Source organism: Lissotriton helveticus, chromosome 5_1 (assembly GCF_964261635.1).
Source record: "Lissotriton helveticus chromosome 5_1, aLisHel1.1, whole genome shotgun sequence".
NCBI lineage: Eukaryota > Metazoa > Chordata > Amphibia > Caudata > Salamandridae > Lissotriton > Lissotriton helveticus.
Window position 1 is genome coordinate 95,051,313 of NC_136065.1, and position 25,399 is coordinate 95,076,711.

Consider the following 25,399-nt stretch of genomic DNA (forward strand, 5'->3'; position numbering starts at 1 on the left):
CAGGTAGAGGCAAAGGCTTGGAGCCGCGACAGCGTCAGCAGGGCTCTTGGTGATAGCGAAGACTTGGAGCCGCGACAGTGTCAGCAGGGCTCAGGTGATGGCGAAGACTTGAAGCCGCAACAGCGTCAGCAGAGCTCAGGCGATGGCGAAGACTTGGAGCCGCGACAGCATCAGCAGGGCTCTTGGTGATAGCGAAGGCTTGGAGCCGCGACAGCGTCATCAGGGCTCTTGGTGATAGCGAAGACTTGGAGCCGCGACAGCATCAGCAGAGCTCTTGGTGATAGCGAAGACTTGGAGCCGCGACAGCGTCAGCAGGGCTCAGGCGATGGCGAAGACTTGGAGCCACGACAGCGTCAGAAGGGCTCTTGGTGATAGCGAAGACTTGGAGCCGCAACAGCGTCAGCAGGGCTCAGGTGATAGTGGAAGCTTGGAGCCGCGACAGCGTCAGCAGGGCTCAGGTGATTGCGAAGACTTGGAGCCGCGACAGCGTCAGCAGGGCTCTTGGTGATAGCGAAGGCTTGGAGCCGCGACAGCGTCAGCAGGGCTCTTGATGATAGCGAGAGGCACACTCGTCGTGCCTTAGGAGGGCTCCCGGGGGTACCTCTTTGTAGGTTCCCCTAGCAGATCTGATTCTCTAGTTCCAGCGTCCTTCTTTTATCCCTGAAAATGTCTTTGATCTCCTTTCATGTAGGCCGGGGGTTTCCCTCCCCTGGGCCCGGTTGGGGGTGGCTCCCGTCATGGGCCACCCCATCCTTTGAAGCAGGAAGGCAGGGTCGTCAGCCGCCCAGCAGGAAGCGGCGTCGGCATTGTGGAGGACAGGACGCAGCTCCGAAACTACTCCTCCCCTCTAATCTAAAGGGCAGACAGCAGATACCAGATGACGGAGTTTCCCCAGGCCCTGTCACTATCTCTAGACGGGGAATACCCATCCTAGCAGTATCGTCCTACAAGATTGCCTGGAGGACAGTCCCGGCCCAGAAGTCCTATTTCTAGACCTAGGAGGTGGAGAGCACTCTTCCTAAAGAGTGTATAACGTAATTCTGATTTTAGGGATGTCAGTCTCGTATTTTTCCTATGTTCCCTGGGTCAGATAAATAATAAGGGGTATGGATCAAAAAGCTACTAAAACGAAGATGGCTGCAAAACACTACGAGGTCATGCCACCCGCTCCTGGGCAGGGCCTAACCTCTACTAACAATGCGCCCTGCCCAAGGGTCGACCATAGGGGTGCCGGGTAGGTTGAAAAGGGAGCCTAATTAGGCCTGGGTAAATGTGTCGTAACGTTCAGGGGTTAGCTTTGGGAGAAGGGCCAGGTCCAACACATGTGCAGTATTACCACGTGCAGTATAGCCACGTCCAAAATAATCGTGTGCAGTATTATCACATACAGTATAACCACATAGAGTATAACCACATACAGTATAACCACATGCAGCATAACCATGTGAAGTATTACCACATGCGGTATCACCACCTGCAGTACTAGCAAATGCAGTATTACCACATGCAGTATTACGACTAGCAGTACCACTGCACCGGATATTATCGGATGCACATTCCGCTTTGGCAGGATTGGCACAAATTGAATCAGGAAAATGACATATGGAATTTGGGTATCATCTGTAGAAATCAGTGCAGCAGTACTCTACTGTCGTCTTTTGTTGTATGTGTGTGTGTGTGCATGGCATGAGCGCAGATATGTGTGTTGCTGCGGGCCTCGGTGTGGGTGCAAGGTGTGAGTGTCGACTGTGAGAGAAGATCTTATAAACTGTATGCGTGCACTAGGTCAGTGCAGATGCATATGTTGGGTCATTGAAGATGCATGCACAAGGTCAGTGTGCGTGCATGTGTTAGGTCAGTGCAGACAGATTTGTGTGTTAGGTCAGTGTAGGAGCATGCACTAGGTCAGTGTAGGTGCATACGCTAGTTCAGTGTAGGTGCATACGCTAGGTCAGAGTAGGTGCATGTGCTAGATCAGTGTAGGTGCATGTGCTAGGTCAGTGTAGGTGCATGCGCAAGGTCAGTGTAGGTGCATGTGCTAGGGCCGTGTAGGTGCATGTGCTAGGTCAGTGTAGGGCATGAGCTAGGTCAGTGTAGGGGCATGAGCTAGGTCAGTGTAGGTGCATTCGCTAGGTCATTATGGGTGCGTTCGCCAGGTCAGTGTAGGTGCAGGTCCTAGGTCTGTGTAGCTGCATGTGCTAGGTCAGTGCAGGAGCATGAGCAAGATCTGTGTATATGCATATGCTAGGTCAGTGTAGGTGCATGTGCTAGGTCAGTGTAGGTGCATGTGCTAGGTCAGTGTAGGTGCATGTGCTAGGTCCATGTAGGTGCATGTGCTAGATCCATGTAGGTGCATGTGCTAGGTCAGTGTATATGCATACGCTAGGCTCCTCCCATGTGTAAAACAGATCCAAGGCGCCGGGAAACCCTCAGGGTAGCTGTCGCGCTATACAAATGCAATAAATAAATAAATAAAATAAATAGGCCAGTGTAGATGCAGACGCTAGGTCAGTGTAGGTACATGTGCTGGGTCAGTGTAGGTGCATGAGCTAGGTCAGTGTAGGTGCATGTGCTAGGTCAGTGTAGGTGCATGAGCTAGGTCAGTGTAGGTGCATGTGCTAGGTCCATGTAGGTGCATGTGCTAGGTCAGTGTAGGGGCATGAGCTAGGTCAGTGTAGGGGCATGAGCTAGGTCAGTGTAGGGGCATGAGCTAGGTCAGAGTAGGATTATGTGCTAGGTCAGTGTAGGTGCATGTGCTAGGTCAGTGTAGGTGCATGTGCTAGGTGAGTGTAGGTGCATGCGCTAGGTCAGTGTAGATGCACACACTGGGTCGGTGTAGACACATGTGCTTGAAACAAACTAGAGTCAGTGTTCCTATAAGGAAGAAAAACATCCAGAGAAAAGGAGAGAAAACTTGAGTCGTTCTACTACTTTAAGTGCAGACATGAGGTCTGGAGGTTTAACGACTCCTTTATTCTCGAGTTACAGTCTTGAGTGACCCACAGACCGATTCTCATGGGGCAATGTCTCTGCTCTCAAGGGAGTACAACTCCATGATCTTTCTAGATTAATTCAGGCCATTGGACAGTTTTGTCTTTCCTAAATAACTTTATTGATTGGTCCTGAAGAAGTGCTTTGGATCTCTTCCAGAGACCGAGAGATAGCGTGAAACATGTTGGCCTAACGCATACCCATTAGGGGTATACTACATAACTAGCTACAGAGGGACATAACACCCCTCACAGCAGCACTACTTTCTTTGCACCTTTTTAATAATGACAGTGGGATCACTTCTTTAATAACATTTCCTAGACTCCCTCCAGTCATGTTTTAACCACACATTTAGGACTTCACTGTGACTTACCCCCACGCACCCACACAGCTTTATCAAAAGATGTCTGAAAAAGTGACCCTGCTTGGGACCCGTAGGGCATCGCAGCACCGGACCGACGAGGAGCACCAGCCCAATGATGAAGCATGACATTCCTCGGGGTGTGTGAGGGCATCATGATAAGGACGCACTGTCCCCCACACACAGAGCAGTAGAACTACTCAAGTTATCTCTCCTTTTCTCTGGATGTTTTTCCTCCTTATAGGAACATTGACTCTAGTTTGTTTAAAGTATCTACTTGGGAGCACGAGTCACTGGACCTCCCAATCGCTCCCTGTGTCCCCCCTCTTTGTTTAAATAGTGATACATGTGGTTGGTCATTGGAGCCACTAGAACTCTAACAAAAAATTTGTGAAGTGGTAAATAACAAAAAATGTGTTATGCAGTAAATACCGAAATCTGAGGTAATTTCCCATTCAATAGTGAAAATCTCAGAATACTTCAATAACTGTGTTGGCAGCAGTTTTCAGTCCTAGCAGTATCATTAATTTAAGGTGTAAAATTACTGCATCTGAAATGCCGATAAACTTAACATGATTGTCCAAAGGGGAAGAATGATTTAAACAAAGGAAATGCTGCAGCACATATACAGAATAAAGAAGTAAAAATCTTGAAAAGTCTGGAATAGAAAACATTTACAGACACAAATCAAGTAACTGTACCCTGACTTGAGTGCACATTACAATTAAATAACATACCATATCATTATTTACGATACCATGATCCCACCCCATAGCACACCACACCATCCCATCCCACATAACATTACATTCCATACCATACATGCCATACCATTCCATAGCACACCACACCATCCATCCCATCATAATGTTCCATACCATACCACCGTAGCATTCCATAACATACCATACCACCATAACATTCCATGCCATACCACACATGCCATAGAATTCCATAGCACACAAAACCATACCATACCACCACATCCCACATACAGAGCTAGTCATCACAATGACATTTACCTTTATTAGTCTTCACCACCTCTGGACACTGAATCTTCACATTATTACACCTGTAACACACACATCATCTTTGTATTAAAGAGTAATGACAGCCACACGAACAAAGAATGGACATCACATAAGACTTGTATTTGAAATAAGATTCAGTATTAAGAGCAGCGGCTGAGGACTAGTGCTCAGTGTGTGTGACTATTTATACACAACCATTAAGATGAAAGGGGTCACCCTGTATCCCTCGGAACCTGGGTTAATAGTTATAAAGCTACAAGCGGTTCCGTTGGGTAAGTACCACGGGGTACTGGTTCAGAACCAGATTTTTTTTTCTCAATCAATTTTATAAATGTACCACACCTCAGTAAGTTTTAATCAAAAAAGATATTTATTCAATTATTTGTTCTGTTTTTCTATTTTCTCGCCAATTGTGTAAACAATTCTATACAAAAAGATAATACCAATGGGGGCTGTCTGACAAATAAAACACAATCACAAATACACAGACAATTCAATGGGTGACTGAAGTGACATATAGTGCAAAGGGGTGACCTTTCAAATTCAAACAATAAACAAGACAATAATATAAAATCTCCGTCTTTGTCATGTCTTTCACTTTAGCTAATCCTATTTCTTAAATTAATTGCTGTTGTAAGCCAGGCCATGAGGTGGTTGTACATCGAAGTTTCGACCCAGTGTATATATATATATATATTCCAAGGATAATCCGGCAACAAGGCAGACTTCACTTGTCTAGAATACACGGACACTGACCCAAATTCAGTGCAAGGTGATTTATTCGAAGTTGGTGCTCCGAGCCATCATATATATATATGTATTTGTAGATACATCATGTAGGGTCTTCTTCGGGACAAAAGAAGGAAGCGCGAGTAGTAGTGACTGACCGTGAGTTGGTGAGAGACATTCGAGAATACAGTACTTAAGGAGGTTTGGGAAGCAAGCACTCTTTGGCATCAATACATGACGATCTCCAAGGACTGAATTCAGCTAATACCTTGACCCCACTACCCCCTGAAGACTGACTAGCACATCCAGAGGGGTACACAGCTAAAGTTTGAACAGCTGGTTGATTGATGATCCTTGAATAAGAACTCCTTCCAGGCTCAGAGGAGTTAATAGATTGAATCTTGTGAATTCCCAACCACCAAGTCCTGAAGAAGACCCTACTTGATGTATCTACAAACACCCCCCAATTGCCATTGGTTGTTATCTGTGGCATTCAGAAATGCTGGCATGGTATTAGTGCATTTTTGTCAATGTCCCTCCTTTGTGTTCTTAGCTCCCTCTCTAGCAATTTCACTCAGAGAACATTTTTGTTGGCCATCACGCTGTACAGTATGTGATGGGCCCTTCCTCCTTGTAAGGAGGAGGAACGCGGGGCAGACCGGAAGTGGACTATGACTGTGCCGCTTCAGTCCTACCCAGATGCAGGCAGCGGTCTAGTTGTGGACCCTGCAAGAGGGGAGGAGTCGTGAACAGAAGCAGACGCGGGACGCATAAAGCATCCAGAGGAGACGTTGAGGGTGTGCGGTATCGGAGGACGGAGAACGGTGCACCCCAAAGAAGGCGAGAGCAGAGCAGGAGAAGGCGAGAACGGAGAGGAGGACGACGAGAACGGGGAGGAGGAGGACACGAACGGAATGGAGGAGGACGAGAGCGGAGCGGAAGACGGTGGAACCAGGAATGGGCAGACGAGACGGAGCCAGGAAAGCATTATCCTCAAGGCGACCAATCCCGGTGGGCTGAAGGGAGGAGAAGATTCCCCGGGTCCCAACGCCATGGTCCGAGGGATGGACCGTGGCTTAAGGCAAGTGCCTCTCAGGGGACCATTTGGGTGGGGGTGGAGGGGTGGGGACAGAGGGCGGTAGGGCACTTTAGTGGTGGCAATACACTGCAAAACTCCCCACAAACCCTTCCTGCACTTTATCTCCGGTGGTGGTAGCACAGACTGACCAAAACTAGTATCAGTACTGACCCCAACCGATTTTTGTTTACTTTTCTCCCTTCCCTCACCTGACGAGCATACCTACTGAAGACCAAGAGCACGGAGGTCCAAAATCCCTCAAATTCAAGAAAGACCCAAAACAGGAAGAATCTGGCTCCTGACTGATTATTTTTGTTTTGTTATTTTGGCCTGAGCCACATTTGAGAAAAATCTCGGAATACAACCCCTACCCTATCTTTAAGAAGCACAATAAAAAGAGTAGTTACACATTCCTGAACCTCTCATCTGCTGGTCCATCTTCCCATTGGGCAACCTCATATCCTACAAATTGGTGTCATTAGTGGGATAGCCCAGGTGTCGACAATGACACAGCCCGCGGCGCCCCCGACTGTAGAAAGCATTATCAACCAGCTGGCAGAGGGGCAGAGACACCTCCAACTTAGACTCCATAACGCCCTCTAGAACTAGTACCTTATCACTGGCATTACAACGTGGACATTGTTTGACAATTTCATCTACCTGAGAATCCATTTTAGGCCACCAAAAATCAGATCTTACTTTCCTTTTAGTAATAGTAGAACCAAGATGACCCGAATGTGCTGCTAAAACGATTTTTTCTCTGTAGCACGAAGGAGGGACTAATTTATCACCTCGGACAATTATACCATTTTCCATTGAGAGTTCAGTATTAATCTTCCAAAACATTTGAAGATCAGGAGAAAGACATTTCTCTTTTGGCCATCCCCTTCTTATAAGCGAGGAAACTTCTTTAAGAACAGCATCACCATTAAGTTCTTTAATCCAATCATCTTCTAGAAAAGATATGGATTCTTGAGAGACATTAGCTACAAAATACTCCTCTACTTCCGTCTCCCAATCTTGTTCGTCATTGTCAGAAATAGGAAGTCTAGAAAGACAGTCTGCCCTGCTATTTCTCCCACCAGGTATGTATTCTACGCTAAAAGTGTATTCAAGTAATTTTGTGGACAATCTTGCCAAACGAGCTGTTGTACGTTTAACATTCTTTCCATTTAAAATATCGACTAATGGTCGATGATCCGTCTTGAGAACAAATGACATACCCCACAATTATGACTTGAAATTCTCTACACTCCATGTACAAGTTAAGAGTTCTTTTTCAATGACGGAATATTTCCGTTCAACAGGACGGAGAGTGCGAGAAGCAAACCCTACTGTGTATTCCTTCCCTTCAAAACATTGTGAAAGAACTGTACCCAGTCCATACTCACAAGCATCGACAGTGACAAAAGTTTGTCTACCTTCAACAAACGCTTGTAAAGCCGGAGCTGAAAGTATATGTTCTTTGATAATTTGAAAACCTTTCATACACTCTTCTGACCAAACAAATGCTGCCCCTTTTTTTAACATGGACCTGAAACACTCAGTAGTTTTCGCAAAATCTTTCATAAATTTGGCATAAAATTCACATAAACCGAGGAAGGACATGAGTTGCTCTCTATTTTGAGGAGCTGGTGCTTCAACAATACATTTAACTAACCCCGGTCTAGGTTTAATACCTTTTTCAGAAATGATATGACCAAGATATTCAATCTCTTTGGATTTGAAAATACATTTACTTTTTTGTAGCGTCAAACCTCTATTCTCTAGTACTTTAAAAACTTCATCAATTGCTCGGTCATGTTCACTTTCTGTTTTTGTGAAAATAAGAATGTCATCCTGAAAGACAATCACATTAGGATTGTGAGCAAACATTTCCGACATGAGTCTTTGGAAGACTGCCGCTGCCGATGCTAGTCCAAAAGGAAGACGACAAAATTTAAAAACACCATCGGGAGTAACAAAGGCAGTGAGATGTCTAGATTGAGGGTGTAACTCTACTTGGTGGTAGGCAGCTTTAAGATCAAGTTTCGTAAACCACGAAGATGACCCTATTTTGGCAATAAGATCTTCAATACGTGGTAGAGGAAACCCATCAACCCAAATGGCCTCATTGAGAGTGCGTAAGTCAACACACATTCTCAAATCGCCTGACCTTTTCTTGGCTAAAACGATGGGAGAAAGCCAGAGAGTGGACTCAACTTTTTCAATGATCCATTGATCACATAGAGTTTGTAAATGTTTTGAAAGATCACCTCTGATACTTAAAGGGACATTGCGTAACTTGTGTTTAGTAGGAACAACATTGTCCTTAACTCTGATAGAATGCTGAAAATTGGTGATCTTTCCAAGGCGATCTTCAAAAATTTTAATAAATTTTTGTTCCCAATTACCATCAAAATGAGTACTGGATGTAGAGTCAGTCACTGAAGTAACAGAAACATCTTTTTTAAACTGTTTGTCAATGAATACTGGATTGGCTAATCCAGGCTTAATAGTCAAACCAATCTCTGCTTGGTGGATAAGACCAAGAACATTAATTCCTCGTCTGGCCACATATACTTTCCCTTTGATGGTCACCCCTAAAACAGTAATGTTAGCCCAGAAATATCCAAGTAATTCAATCCTACTTCCTTCAAAAGCTACAGTAAGAACATCTGGAGGTAGTAAACTTTTATCTGGCCAAAAATTGGTGTATTTATCTTGTGATACAATGGTGATACGTGCACCCGTGTCTACAAGTAGTTGAACATGATCTTTCTCAATGATAACATCAACCTCAGGATCAGAAATGTGTTGAGAATTTTCCTTATCGTAAGAGTCTTTGACCACAACAACATATTCCTGATGCATGATGTCCTCATGTGAAAAATCACCTTCATTTGAAAAATTGTCACCACCGTCATTAGTACCATCGTCATTGACAACACATCTAACATTTCCTCTAACATTTCCTCTTCTACCTCTCATGCAAATTTTGGCAAAATGTCCCATTTTACCACATTGACCACATTGTTGGTTAATGGCAGGACAGTTCTTAAAAGAAGAAACATGAAAAGATGAACCGCATCTATAACAGAACATCCTAGACTCAAATTGTCTGTTCGGTGCAGAAAACCTACCACCTCTAGATATATTAGGCCTTCTGAAATTGCTTCGTGGAACAAAAGGAGTTTTTGTTGCAGAAGTACTAGAAACAGCACCAGAGACTGTGGTATTGGACATAGCTGTTTCCAGTTGCTTTACATTTTCCATGGAAGTTTCTATGCTTTTAGCAACATCAATTGCTTTATCTAAGGAGGGATCTTTGCACGTAAGTAACTTCTTTTGAATTTCTTTGCAATAACATCGTGCAACAAGTTGATCTCTAATGAGTTGTGACGTGAAATTGTCAAACTCACGATTTGAAGCTAACATCTTTAGAGCAGTTATAAAAGAATCAATGTTCTCATCACTTTTTTGCATTCTTGTGAAAAACGTATATCTATGTACAACTACATTTTTAGTTTTAGTAAAATACTTTTCTAATTTTGCTATAGCTATCTCAAAATCATCTGGGTCCTGACCATCAGGGGGATCATATGGCCGTAAATGGTCAAAAACATTTTGACCTTCTACTCCCAGATGATAATACATAAGGTTCTTTTTTCTTTCTGGTCTGTACCTTTGGCCATCAATGGCACCTAAATATGCCATAAACGACCTAATCCATAATTTCCACTCTAATGGAGGATCACCAGGTTCTTGCAAAAACGGTGCAGGTGGGGTTACACTTTGCATGTTGTAACAATGTTTTATGTAATAGTGATGTGGTGGTTAATTTGATTGAAGATCTTGTGTGTGTATCACAGTAGAAACACACAGTAAAAATTGTTGGAGAAGGGAAGAGAAAAAAAAAATTGCCTGAAGAAAAACACAGATGTGGTGTAGTTCTGCTTTCTCTATGAAGTTTCTTTGTAGTTATGAATAGTGCTGGTTGTGAGGAAAGGTTTACTTAAAATGACCACTAGATGGCAGAGTAAGTTATGAAATGTGAATGAAATATAAATCCCACAAAGAAAAATTTGTCGATCTGAGCAGAATATGTTGTCAAGAATAAACGAGATAAGTAGGAAATATGACACGCAATGTAACTGTGCGCATCAGTGAAGTGCCAAGTAAGAACGAATGGATTATAGTTAAATGAACCACAGTATACTTTAGGAAGCGGTGATAAATAACGCGCTTATGTTCTTAGCGCAGTATTTTATTTTGTCGGAAAGACTGCCACTTACTACTGACGACTGTTGATCATTTCCCTCGAAGTGGTAATTTGAAATGATTATTTTGTGGCGTCAGGTGGTTTCAGTCAGCTTCGATTATGTGAAAGCGGCTGCAAGTGGTTGCTAAGGAAACAACAACAAAGGCTTTAAAATGGCTTCTTGAAATACATGTCAAAACGCAGTGACATGTGGAAGGATCGTGATAGGCTGCGTAATGACGCTTAGTAGAATGGTGATATGCTGACGAGTTGTTGAAGACTGCGTCGCTGAAACACACTGAGGTTCTACCACGTCATCATAAGCAGGGAAGCAGCGCTCACGAAGGATCTCTCCAGGAACCAACGCCGAGGTGAGGGTTCACTGTTTAGAGCCTCATTAAAAGCACTTGAACACCAAGAAGGGTTTAATTGTTCACTCGTAAACAGAATACTGTGCCAAAGATTTCTTTTTGGTAAAAATAGTTGGTTCAAAATAGTTGGTTCAATATGGTGAGTCTTTCGTTAAAAAAAACGAGCGGTTAAAAACAACTGTTGCTTTTAGGGATACGCGGCTCTCCTGTAATTTTAATAGTGATGATTCCTTGTGAGGAAAAATAAATGTACTCACAGTTGAAGTTGAAGCGAGAAAGAAACACTGTGAGGACTGTAGATGTTGTGAGGAGGTAGATAGAAAAAAACGGATCCCACATTAGCACAGGCACAGCTCAGCAGGGTATCCCATCCTCGTCGCCAATGAAAAGATGTCGAAGGAAACTGGTAAATAGTCTTTCAAGATAAGTTTATTCCAGGAAAAGGAGAGCCGTCCCAGCAGACAGGCGAAGGCACAGATAATAACTGCCTACAGGAGAACACTCACAGAGATACATTCTCAGTGACACAATAGAGTTCTATATTGCATAATACACATCACCACATGTCAATATACATTTCCTTGATATTGTCTCTTGGCCCTTCTGGGCAGGTTCTTTTGTAGGTTGGCATTTTCTTGCGACTCATTTGCGTGGGCAAGGGGTAGCCTTTGCCCTAGACTTAGGCCGCCTCACTACCTTGTCTGACTTTGTTGTGCCCAGCCATGCGGCTGGGCTGCGAGCACCGTCTCTGTTTGCTACCCCTTCCTTTGGTAGCCATGTAACCCAGCCGAGACGCATTCCAGTGTCGCTGTCCTTAGGCCACCTCACCCAGCCGTGTGGCATGTGAAGGTGAGTGTACCTATACTGGCGCACCGCCCTCCGGTGTGCCTCCGTACCAACCGTTCTCAGAGTAGTCCTTCGCCACGCCGTCAGGGAGGCTGCCGTCTTCCTGCGTCTCCCCTGACTACGTCCTGACTTGTTATTGACAACCAGCCAACACAATGGCGCCCCACAGGTTATTCCAGAACATTCCCATGCCTTGCTTGGAGAGGTGCAACCCATTGCTGGCGTAGTATTCCAGGCGGCCCGTGTGTATCAGCCCATGCCTGATTGATCCCAGGCCGTTTGCTCTGCAGAACTTGCTCGCTGTGAGGTTTAACTCTTTTCTCAAGTTCTCAACCCCTTTGTACGGTTCTGCCCCGCGCCATTCCTTTCTGCTGATCAGCTCGGGCCAGATTATTATCGGTCGTCCAAATGCCCTGGATGTTTCTATGAGGTCTTTTTGTATCCCGATGCCGGCCAAGTCGTTCCCCCCGAGGTGTATGATAAGAACTGGGTCCACCGCCCCCTCCTGCCTGGGGGCTCGACGTTGGGTTTGATGCCGGCTCCTGAGCCCCCTTCGGGGGCCCGCCTCTGCAATAAAGGGTGGGGCTTTGTAGTGTCACTGTCAAGCAGGGATGTTAAATACTTTGCACTGCTAATAAATCAGCAAAACTGATAGTTTAGACAAAACCTAGCGCATTTTCAGCACAGACAGACAACTCTAGTGTGCCCATTTGCATGGCCCTATGCACTGCTGGAGCCCCCTAATCCTTTTCATAACAAACATTTTAAATGTCAGCAGCAGGCGATTATTAAATGAATATCTGACTTAACCTGTATCTCTTTACAGCTGTCAGAACGCTCTACCGAGAGCTTCTTCAGAGAGTTAGACAGCGAGCCCTGCTGCAGTGTCTCAGCCTGTGCCATCTGCTCCCACTCTGAGACTCACGCTGGCGTGGTGAGTCTGGGGCAGAAGTTGGGCTCTGCTGGGCTGGGCACCGCAATAGCACATCATGTCGAGGTCAGGAGGAGGTAAACAGGCGATCGAGTCTCGAACACCAGCTTCCTCCTTTAACTCCATGCAGCAGGGGAATTTCATAGGTGCACTGGGGCCCGGCTGGCAGGCAGAAAATGCAACATCCTGCCACAGCATTGCCATATAAGAAACAGACCGGCAAATTGAGGCATTTGGCGTTAGGAAGGTGGGCCCCTCAGTGCAGAAAGCAATTAGATTAGCGCTGCAGGGGCCTCTTCAATCGCATTGTCTGGGCATTAACCCTCAGCTTAAGAGAAAGGACGTGTGAGATTCCGCTGCCCTTTCCTCTGATAACATTTCTATGTTCAAAGTGTTACCCAGCACAAACGTTTCACTACCTGAAGTGCTGCGCTATGAAAATTACTCGTGCACACTAGCAGGTAAAATGAATCTCGACCCAACACTGTCAAGCACAGCATGACGGCGAGCACCGAACATTATTCAAAAGAGCCCTGCTGGGGCTCAGCTGAGGGGCTCCTGAAGCGGCGCCCTAGCTTCCAGAGACACGTCCCACTCATACTCACCAGCACAGCCAATGAGCCTACCTTTTCATGAGTACCGGTACTCTGAGTGATGTTTCTAAGTAAGAGAGAGACCCCTTTGTGAACCAGGGGAGTAGGGTACTTTAACAGTAGAAAAAAGGAGTTTTCCCTTGGCACTGACCGAAATGGGGATTTTTTTAGTACCCCAACCTGAACTGCTAGGTTCTACACATTTGAGTGCATCCACAGGAAATAGTAATTTTTAGTAAAAAATATAGATTTTATTTTAAAAACAGACAGTGTGAATTTTAGTACATGTACAAAATTAAAACCAGCGACACTACATGTGTCCACATTAAAAAAAACTATTACACATTTCTAGACATCATCATCATATTTGAATCAAGAGCAAAATTGGTTCAAAAATACAATTTATAATTACAGAGATATCAATTCAATTTAAAACAATTTTTACAAAAAGGGGAGAGACAAACACAGACATTTACTATTGGTCATTGGCGTGTGCACATCTAGGAACCTGGGTTTATACAAAATCAAAACCTGGACTTCTTATTTCTTGTTTAGTCTACAGGATAGATTTTTGGTCTTTTGATTGTGAAGGTAGTTGCGTCGACGCGTTTCGATGGCTTTTACAAATATGCCGCCATCTTTATCAAGACAGATTTATTAATCTCTCCAATATTCTTGGCACTGGTTGGTTGCCGTTGTGATTGTCCTTTCCTTATTGCATGACAGTTCTCATCTCTGCGTGGATCTGTTTACTTGATCAGTTTTCCGATGATTTCTGCACCATATTCGCCTTTCAGAGACATTTAAGTCTCTTCGAGTACGCCCTTCTTCTTGTTCTTCTGTTTGTCTTTTTACTAGTCTTAATGCGATATAGCCTGTTTTGGTTTCTTTCACTGGCCTTGGAACTTCTGGGCGTGCTCTACTCGAGTCTCTCTTATCTATTTCCTGATAGCGTTTTCCAATTCAGGATCCCAATGCGGGGTGGATAACCTTGGGGTCCCTGAGGCTGTTAGAATCTCAGCAGGTGATTGCGCCTGACTCTCCACTCCCGCTTGCAGCCGGTACCCGCTCGCAGTTTCTCCGTCAAACACCAGATCTGAAGAGTGATACATTTAAGAAGTGCCGGTACTCAGTACCGGTGAGTACCCACCCATTTAAAGCACTGCTATCACTCACTGTTGGCCTCTGCCTTCTACCGTGGCCGGTACTCCTAGGCCTCTCAGCTAGGTTTGTGCAATATAAATATCACATGCTGTATTTATTGGAGAAACATAATGTGGTTATTGTGAATTCTTCCTACATCAAATGTTAAGTAAATGTGTATTAAGTACAAAAAATCATAATGCCACAGACTGTAATTTGTTTAAATAGTTAAGGGCATACTTAGTGTTTGACTATACAAACCAATGAATGGCATCCTTCAGTCACTATTAGAACGGGTGCTCCCACCAGTGTCCTTCTAATGGTGTATATGCTGCCCCCTCTCCTATCTGCTTTCCCCACTAACGCTTAGACAGGGCTAGAACGCATCCCACAACATGCAGCAAAGAGCCTTACCAATGTAGAGCCTGCAGACAGGAAGTGCCTGACTTGGAGCGTTGCATGCACCAGTGCAAGAATGGATCTTGCAATAGGTAGTCAAAAGACTGCAGACAGTAAGTGCCTCCAGATCAACGCCCCCCCCCACCCCCCAACATGTTCTCCACCCCACCAGTTGCCAGTTTTAAAAGCACCTTGGCAATTTTAGAGTTCACTTAAAACTTATAAAAGATGAGGCACTTTGCAGTTGTTTTAAATATAAAGCCCTTTTATAAAACCAACTCCATATAATAAAAAGCAGCCTCCAATATATTCATATTGCTAAAGGCAACATATATTGTATATATGTAACCCATAAAACAATTGGTTCGTTTTATATTACAGATCTATTACATTTTGTATGCAATCGTTTTTTTGTGGATTCATATATGTATATTCAACTAATGCTATCCACACAATATGAACAATATTTATGTAAATGTAAGTTTTTTTTTTACCAAGGTATGTTTATTTTGCAGTTATTTAAAACCATTACAAAAAATATATATGAGCATCGTTTATAAGCAATAAAACATTAGTTTAAAATAAGCTTATGACCTCAATTAAAAAGCACACATTAAGATCACAGAGCGGATCCCGTCCCCCAACCTTGATGACCCCTAGTGTTGTTTCTTCATTTTTATCGGTTGAGGTAAACAGCATTTCGTGAGGCCGTGATCAGTGCATGTTTGTAGTGCATAGTCCCATCTCTACATTCATTGGTTTATACAAGAGAAAATAACCTTTTGATATCTTCTTTGGAGCATGTATGTGCAAATAAAAATGCTTAAAAATTGTATGCTTAAAAACAAAGTTACAGATGTGAGCGCAAAGGATTGACAGGTCATCGCCATCTCTGTTCCAGTACAGCTTGATGTACTGGAATGTTTTAACTGTTTTAATCGAAGATCTGCTGCAGTTAAAATTTTTACCAAGTAGCAGCTTAATTGAATGTCATCGCCTGAGAAGCTTGCAAGCACTGCTTGTCGGCACATCCGTATTTGGTTTTTGTTAAAAATGGGTCTAAGAAGTGATCGGCGTTCCCGCATCAGCTCAGGGCAGATGGTAATGATGTGGACTATGTCCTCCTCTCCTTCCCCGCACAGGCGGCACGTTGCTGGCTTAGGCGGGCGCAGCCAAGGTGGCAGATGGCATGCGGATGGTAATACTCCTAACCTAAATTTCAAAAACTCTTTGGTGGCTTTAGAGAAGTTGGCGAGTAGACAAGCTTGAGGAATCGCTTTACTGTAAGATTGAATAGTGAGCCAGCCATGTGAACGCTCCCTCAAAGCTGCTTTGTCTTGTAAAATTTACTCTTTTTTAACAATGTTGTTCACAATTTTATTGAAGCTTGCCATAGTCCCCGACGTTGCCCAGAGTTGCCGTACCCCCAGCTGATCAAGTGCAGTGTCTAGAAAGTGTCTGGCTGGGCAGGTTTCCGTGGTTTCTACTTCTCTCTACAAGTAGAAGTTTAGTGTTTCTGGCTGCCCCTTTTTGATCTTGAACCAGGTTTTAACAAAAGCTCCTTGTCTAGCTATCTCCTGTCTTTGTATCCCAAATTCGAGCCGCATTTGCGCAGGAGATGTATATCCAGGCAACCCATATATTATTCTCAACGCTCTGGCGATGATGCCATTCAATGCTTCCACGTCCCTCCCTCTCATGGCTTCGCTTCCATATGTGATTGATGGAATAAGTTTGGCATGTATCACCTTGGTCAGAGGGAGAAAGCTTGGCCCAGCGGTTGTATTTTTCAAGTTTCTTAGTGCAATCGCTGTTGTTAATCCCCTCTTTTTTATTGCCTCGCATTGTGCTTTGAAGTTGCCTTTGCTATCAATCATGACTCCCAGATATTTATATTCTTGTACGACTTCAAGTTTAACTTTTGCCAGGTGCCAGTTATACTTTGTTTTTGTTTTCCGTTGGTTTATACACATGACTTTTGTTTTATCTTGGTTGATGCTTAGTCTATTGATGTTTGAGTATTGAAGTGTAGTATCCAGCAGGCGTTGTAGTCCTATGGGTGTCCTGCTGATGAGTACTAAGTCATCTGCATATAGAATGTTAGATAGCTGATGACCTCCTAACTTCGGGGCGTGCACATTAATTCCATTGAGTTGGACTGAAAGCTCGGCCATAAATAGATTAAAGAGTGTTGGGGCAAGTACGCACCCTTGTTTTAGTCCTGAAGGTGTATTGATCTTTTTTGATAGGTGGTCTCTTGCCCCCAGCTTTACTTGTACCCAGGTGTTACTAAGCAAAAGGATTAGTTGTCTCAGGAGTAATGGTGGGATACCTATTGTTTTTAGTTTGTGCCACAGAATATTTCTGTTTTATATGATCAAATGCTAAACTGTAATCAATGAAACAGATGTATAAAGGCTGTTTGATTACAAGTGCGGTATCAATCATTAGTGAGAGGGCGGAGATGTTAGTAGCAGTGCCCATGTCTCTACAGAAACCAGTTTGATTATACGGTATTGCTTTGATTTCTGTGGCCCATGTTGTTAATTCTTGTAGAAGAACCCCGGCATAATATTTGGCCTCATTGTCCAGAAGAGCTACCAGCTGATAGCTCTTTGGGTCGCTGCTGTTGCCTTTTTTGTAAATGGGTGAGATTATTGAGCCCCTCCACGATGCTGGTATTATTGATGTCTGTAGGACTTCATTAAAGATCGGTTTTAGGACTATGGACCAAAATTCAGGATCTTGCTTGCCTCGCCTGCCTCACTCGCCTCTCCTTGCCGCTGTTGTCAGCTCGCGCCACAGCCCCGCTGGTGCAGCCTGATCCGCAGCTAGACACCGACTGCACCACTCTGAAACTCAGTGCTCCAAGAAAAACCGGAGTCACACAACAGGAACAAAACATGTAAGGTTTTGAAGTGCACTGGTGACTTAAGCCCATCTTACCCCACCGCTCCCCTTACCAACACACACAACACTACCAGGTCTATTCACAGGAGCTTCTGTTACTCTTTTATATGGCTTATGAGTTGGTGGGAAAACATCTAAAATTGGCATAAAATGGAAATCTTCAGGGACAGTGATATACACTTAGTACACATACAAAGTACTGTGCGTTCTTTGCTCTATTTTTCCCTGTATCGCTCTCCCCAGTTGTCATGAGCACACATGTTTTATTTTATGCCAGGACTTAGGGCCAGATGTAGGTAGCCAAATACCGGTCGGTAACGGCCGAATTCGGCCATACCGACCGGTATTTGGCTTTTGAGATGTAGGTGGGTCTGAATTTACAGAATAGGTATATTTACCGATTCGGTAAATTTACCACTTCGGTATTTTACCGAATCGGTAAATATACCGATTCTCTAAATCCATATGTAGGTGGGACTCTTCAGAGTCCCAAAGGCCCTACAAATTCGGTATTTTAACACCCAATCCAATTGGGTGTTAAAATACCGAATTCAGGTGTGCATGCACATGAACACCTAGCCATGTGACAGACAGACATGCCCTTAGGGCATGTCTGTGTGCCACATGGCGCACATGCCTATTTTTGGGGTGCCAGAGGGTGTCAAAGTGACACCCCCTGCACCCTTGCTAAAATCGGTATTTACCGATTCTGTAATTACAGAATCGATATTGCCCATTGATTCCTATGTGCTTCACAACCCATAGGAATCAATAGGAAATACCGAAGCGGTATTTCCAGATTCTGTAAATACCGAATCTTAACGATTCGGTATTTCCACATCTGGAAATACCTACATCTCCCCCCTTCATATTAACCACTTCTTAAATACCGAATCGGTAAAATTCGGTATTTAAGAAGTGGTAAATCAATCCTACCTACAAGGGCCAGATGTAGGTAATTTTTATTTACCGACCTCTTAAATACCGAGTCATACCGACTCGGTATTTAAGAGGTCGGTAAATAAAAATTCCGAGATGTAGGTAATTGCAGATGTGCAATTACCGAATCGGAAACAGTCGGTAATTTCCGATGTGGTAAATACCGACCAGTTAATGCCCATGCATTCCTATGGGCTTTGAAGCCCATAGGATTGATTGGGCATATACCGGTCGGTATTTACCACATCGGAAAATACCGACTGTCACAAGGGTGCAGGGGGTGTCACTTTGACACCCTCTGGCACCCCCAAAAGAGGCTCGGGTGCCATGTGGCAGGCATACCTGCCCTAAGGGCAGGTCTGCCTGTCATATGGCATAGGTGTGCATGCACACATGTGCATGCACACCAGAAACGGTATTTTACCATCAAGTAGTATTTGATGGTAAAATACCGATGTGGTACTGCTTGTGGGACTCAGAAGAGTCCCACCTACATACCAATTGTCCGGAATCAGTAATGATACCGACTCGGTATTTTACATACTCGGTAAATTTACCTACCGGTAAATTTACCGAGTCTGTAAATTACAGGTACCTACATGTCAAATTGCTTTTACCGGGTGGTAACGGCCGAATTCGGCCGTTACCACCCGGTAAAAGCCTACCTACATCTGGCCCTAAGACTCTGTGCTTATTTTTCAAGGAACTTTGTTCTTTAATCTTTGAGCTTATATTTTCCGAGAACATTATTATTATTATTATTTTATGTGCATATGTGCAGAGGTAACCAAAAGATGTTAAACATTCATTAGTTATAATTTTCAATGTCAGGAATTAGAAAGTGAAGTAATGATTTGTTATTCCTTGTAGCTTAAAGAAAGAATCCAAAAGTCAGTGCAAACATATGTACAGAATACAAGAGAGCTAAACAGAGAGTCCTAGATTTAGGTACATATATTAATAATACTAATAGTTAAATGCTTAATGTCATGAAACCTACGTCATAATACCCTGTGCATAATTACTTACCTTTCTTACCTGTGTGTTTCTTTAGATTGCATTAGCCAGTGTACCTGACGATACTACCTCTCATACAGAATAACTGAAGCAAGTCTCCTGATATGCAAGAGATTCCAGTCACCTCAGGAGGACTCTCTCTCTCTCTTTTTCTCGCCCATTCCCCCTTTTCCTTCGGGGGCTTCCTGGGAGACAGAGGGTCAATTCTTCTGGCTCTTGGGGTTCTCTTGGGAGGATTGGGTTCGCTCATCGTCATCAAGAGCAAGGAGATTCAGGTGGGTGTCTTACCTGACTGAACCTGACACCAGTCCTCCCAATCCCAAAATAATTAATGCTATATTTCAGTCTCTAACCGCTATCCTTCCTACTAAATTCTAATACTATAATCCACTCTATAACACTATACTCCCTCAAAAACAATTTACAACACTTTAACCTACTTCCTAAGATTAGTCATCAATAATATCTCTCCACTATACAGCGAGACCTATTTGCTTTGCTAATGCTTATTTTTAATTGCTTTAGGATTTTATTAGTGTTGTGTTCTCACTTTATTACTGTTAGCGGCTGCCTTCTATGGTGCGGAACTCTGCAGACACACTAATGCAACCACTAATGAAAAAACTGAAAATAATCTAATTAGATCTGTGCTGGAGTTTCCCCGAAACGCCCCACTAACACCAATGCGCTTAGATCTGGGCATGAAGAGTGTTGCCTACGCAATTATCCTACGGCCTCTAATTATTTGGATGTGCACATGGGTAAATGAGTCACCACTGCCAATGAAAGAATCGCTACAAGAAATATTATCACTGGACACCAAAGGTAGTGTCCAGTTACTCAACCACATTAAGAAATGGTTGGGCAAACTTGCCATGAGTGACCTATGGCTATCCCCCGGAAATTATTTTAAAAAATCGGAAAATCTCCTCAAAAATAAATATTGGAGCCAAGTAGAGGAAACCTGGTTAAATGGGAATAGTGCAGGGGCATTAACAATCTTATTCCTCAACATTAAAGACAAAATGCAGCAAGAAAATGTCTTGAACCGAATAGAGCCACCACTCGCAAGATTACTTTATCTAAGATTTAGGTATGGCATCCTTCCAGTTAAAAGTTTCGTTAGTAGCTGGAATAGTGCCGACATCCCACCCAGTTGTCCATGGTGTAAAGGTGTTCTTGAATCATTTTGCTGTCACATGTACAAACAAGAGGGACCTGGATAGTCCCAATCTGTCGAATTCTGGCAGCTAATCGTTTAATAGAATTATCAGAATTTTGAAAGTGACAGTAAAGAATATCTAGTCTGTGGCCTGTCCAGATATTTGCTCCTTGCGTGGATGACACGAAGTAGAGCATTAAAGAACACGGAACAAGCACGGACAGGGTAGTGAGTATGCTAAATGCAGGGAAGACTAATCTTCTGCATGGATGAGTAACATTCAAGAGATTGTAACAGAAAGGAACTGTGAAATATATTAGTTTCCCACTATACCATTTAAAACATCCCAGATATAGGTTTTCTTTTTTAAATGCATCCACGCACCAAAGATCATGATATGATTTTAGCACGGGATGGCTTAACTTATTATGCTGCTATTTTAATGGTTAATTTTATTTATTTTATATACTTGTGATAAGATTAATTGTGATTTTATTGTATATATTCTAATTTGTATATGACTTGATCATAGATTTTTTAAATGTATAAGCACCAGACACTTTATCAAATATTAGCATAAGCACGAAAGCAAATATAATGCTATTGTAAGGCCTAGAGGTACTTACAAAAAGAAACAGCCAGCGGGGAATGTTAACATAAATGAAGGACAAGTAAAAGGTGTCACATAATGCATCTAATAGCATATTTTCTTAGGAGCACCCGGTGTGGAATTTGTTTCTCTTCCTTCCCCTCCTCTCTACCGGTTTGGAAATGTATATACTAAATGTAGTGGTGACAATTGGGGGCTGTGTCAGTCATATCACCATTTTGTTGGAGACCTGTTGGAAACCTTCTGTTTGCCTGACCACGCGGTGTGGGGCCCGAGCCGGGTCCAAGGAATCCCTTTGCTGCCTGCAACAACCCGCCCGCCCTTTCACCGCGGAGCGCAGGACTGCCCAGGACCACAATTCCCAAGAGGCAGTGCGCTCTCACGGGATCTCGTCAGCCCTTGAAATTGCCAGCAGGGCTCCCGCGGCTCGTCCTTACCCGTCTGTACCTGAATGAGACCGGGCAGAGCCCTTTCTCTTGGCTGTAACAGGGAATATCCGCATAAGTGACAGTAAGACTTAATATTATATAAACACTTTTGGACTTATCACATCTGTTTTCCCTCTGGAAATTTTTTGGGTTTGATTTTGGGTCCGGACTTGCATTTCTTGTCCATATATTGTGAGCGATACTGCTACCATTCCATCTTTATTAAGCAAACTGCAATATAAGGTTGTTGTGGGGATATTTTAAGAAGAAGGCCTTGTGGAACTACTGGACTCCTTTTTTTATCCTACTGAACTATTGACTAGTTGTCTGAAATACAAATTAGCAATGGGTAAAAGGAAGCTAATGAGCCCAAAACCTGGAGGAAGTACTAGAACAACCAGTGACACTCAACAAACTTTACTAAGTTATCTTATAGAGGCAATGGGGGTGCTAGATAAGCAGATATCCTCAGTGGTAGAATCACTGGAGGCAGGTACATCAACTGTATTCCCTGATCCCGAACAACCCAAAATTCCAGACCCTGTGAGCCAAAGCTTAGATTCTAACCCAATTTTAAACGGTTACATCTAGATTCTCCCGCAGGAGATTTTTTCTAGCGATTATAATTCTCCGCTCCAACCACCACAGAAAAAGAACAGTCTACTACTGAAGGAGAGTAATATCAATCTAAGCCCATCCCTCCTACGGCGATATGAAAAGATCATCAAGGGAAGAGAAAAGTGGGAAACAGGAAAGGCTCATACAAGGGGAAGGAAGTTAGTAATAGAAGAAATGATATCCATAATGCCGATTTGAAGACCTTACCAACCCTGGTAGAGAGATTGGACTTACATGTGAGAATTACATTAGACCAATTGGGCGTTAGATTGACACATATTGAAAAACTTATGTAAATGAAAATTAATCAAGACAAGGACAGGGATTGGTTAGCTAAGGAAAACTGTCCCGTAAATATAGATAGCAATACACAAATCAGACAACCTACCGTAGTTGACATTAGATCTAAGGAAACAAATGCCCTAAAGCTGCCTATCCACCCAGACAGAACATCTAATACTGGGAACGTCCATCTCTCACAAACTGGGGCAGGTAACTCCTTAAACACTATAGAGGTAGAGAATGGGTACAGGGATATCATGGATCCAAGAATCCAAGAAATGTAAATAGGTTTAACATTTCCCCCCACGCTCCAAAGAGCTCTTATTCCTTACTACCTTCAGTTCCATCCCAAGTATTGTACAAATATCCAATAGACGAACATCTTCTCCTTCCACCTGAAGTAACCCCCTATGTAGTGATTCTGGCAAACGTGCCCAAAAAGGCCCCATTAGAAAAACATGGGAGATGCTGAGAAATAAGACACTACACTGTTTGGGAAGGAGGATTGGATTCTCGCAACAGCTTTTTTCTGAATTTAAAATGGCAAGAAGAGGTCAGTGGGTCGGGCTTTGAGAGAAAATATTTCCAGGTGACTGTATTGTTTTTACATTCAAAACTCCAGCACTTGTGAATAACATACTTTGGGCAGAAGGTAATAGTTTGCTACTAGAGGGTAGGATTAATCTTTTACCGTTGGGCTTTTTTTATCCACCTTGTAGTATACCCACGAATACTTATACCACCAACAGACATGCCCCACTCAAGGTCAATGGAATAACCCTCAAACACACAATAGGTTTAATGTGTTGTCGGGTCTGGAAGAAATAGACTGACCGTCTAAATCTAAAGCCAAACAACACATGAAGCAGAATCAATTTACTGGTGCTGGTCCCTTGTACACGGAAATTTATTTAAACTCTAAACAACTATCACCCACAGGGACAACTTCCTTTGATCTCGAACCCCAGGTTAGACAAATTCCTAGTATAGCGAAGGGTAACCCTCCATTATTGTACAATACTACTGCCCCAGAAGACAAAAACCTGGGGAATGAAATTAATCAGGACGATAATGGGAGGCCTAATAGAAATATTCTCCAGAAAGGATCTTCCAGTGAGCCCGGGTTAGACATTGTTTATTGGAACATAGCAGGGCTGCGTTCTAAATTATTTAACAATAAATGGCTTGGCTTCACTGGAAAGTGCAATGTTCTTTGTTTACAGGAGACCTGGGCTACCTCCGCTATACACCTGGAGGGTAATAATACCTATTTTCCCCCCGATATTCCCTCGATTTCAGGGAGAGCTAAGGGGGGATTGACAACATTTATCTCCAATCTTGTAGAGTTTAAAGAAATAGTTCCAGTTAAATTGGAACCAAACTTCCAAGTAATCACCCTTGGCATGACTAAACACGATATCTATGTGCTGGTTAACGTTTATAATAACATCCAAAGACCTAAGTTAATCACGGTCTTAAAAGAGATTAGCCATACTCCAATGGAACTTAAATATTAGAACTCTAAAAATATATTTATAACTTGGGGCGGAGATTTTAATCTAACACCGTGTGGCTATAATAATAACTTAACCTGTGGCGTGGTAGACGAAGACGGGAACAATTTAACACATTTTCCTCATTCGGAAAGTGGGATTAGATTAAATGATATACTTTCTATCTTGGAACTTGGTTTGGCTAACGAACTAGCAGTACCACCGGTCCCACTGACTCGGACTTTCAATGGTAGAGGAGCGAGTACTATCATTGATTTTATATTTGTGTCAAGGAATGCTGCGTCCCACATTCTAAATTTTAAAACCCATGACAACGCTACTAGCGATCATTTCCCTAATAGCGTTAAACTATTGTATCCTAATAAAACCAGTAGGCGGGAACTGGCCAGAATATTAGGACAGAAAACCCTCTCTCTAAGTAGGCTGAACGGGTACTCACTTAAGTGGGACAGAGTTGACCCCCTTCAGATCACAACTGAGGTGATAAAAAACTCCCGTAAATCAATAGAGATATGTTTAGATGCTGCTTCCTCTAATCAAGAAATCCTAGCCAATTTTGAGGCCATAACACGAGCAATAGGAAGCAATCTGAACTGCCAACAGAAAAAGAAGGAGAAACCTAAAGGATGGTTTAACAGAGCATGCACCAAAGCATACTCTGACTTAAAACTTTCCCTTTATAAAGATGTTAGGGATAAAAAAAGAAATAGCTCTTCTTAGAAAAGAATATAACAAGGTTATTAAAAGTAGGAAAACTGAATTAAAGAATGAGATATGGGAACAGTTACATAAATGCTGCAAAGAGAAGGATAGCACGGCCTTTTGGAAATGTGTTAAATCTCCTTTTTTATCCGAAGCTAGTGATGTTCCAAATACTGAAATACTCATAGATGAAAATCTATGGGTGGAACACTTCTCGCAGATATTTGTGATCTGTGATAAGAAAAAGAGTTCTCAAAGTTCCAAAAGTTTAGGGGAGAGAGTAAGCCCCCATACTAATTTCTCAGTTTTTCCTATCAACCTTGATATCTCTCTGTTGTAAGTCGAACACGCTATATTAGCTAGTAAAGGGGGTAAGGCCCCCGGCCAAAACGGGGTACCAGTAGGTTTGTTTAAATATAATAAAGACCTCTGGACCCCAGTCCTCACAAGGGTTTTGGAAGCCTGATGTGCAGTGGGCCTTATTGATTCATGGTCCGAATCAAT

General features: G+C 43.1%; 1 protein-coding gene across 2 annotated transcripts in view; it reads right to left on the minus strand.

Moving 5' to 3' along the window:
* Positions 1 to 25,399, minus strand: part of LOC144754203 (E3 ubiquitin-protein ligase TRIM39-like) — a 173,594-nt gene that overhangs the window by 25,852 nt on the left and 122,343 nt on the right. For both annotated transcript variants that reach the window (XM_078641789.1, XM_078641790.1), the window contains one exon: positions 4,375 to 4,424. In XM_078641789.1, the coding sequence (XP_078497915.1) occupies positions 4,375 to 4,424 (50 nt within the window). The remainder of the gene's footprint in view (positions 1 to 4,374; positions 4,425 to 25,399) is intronic.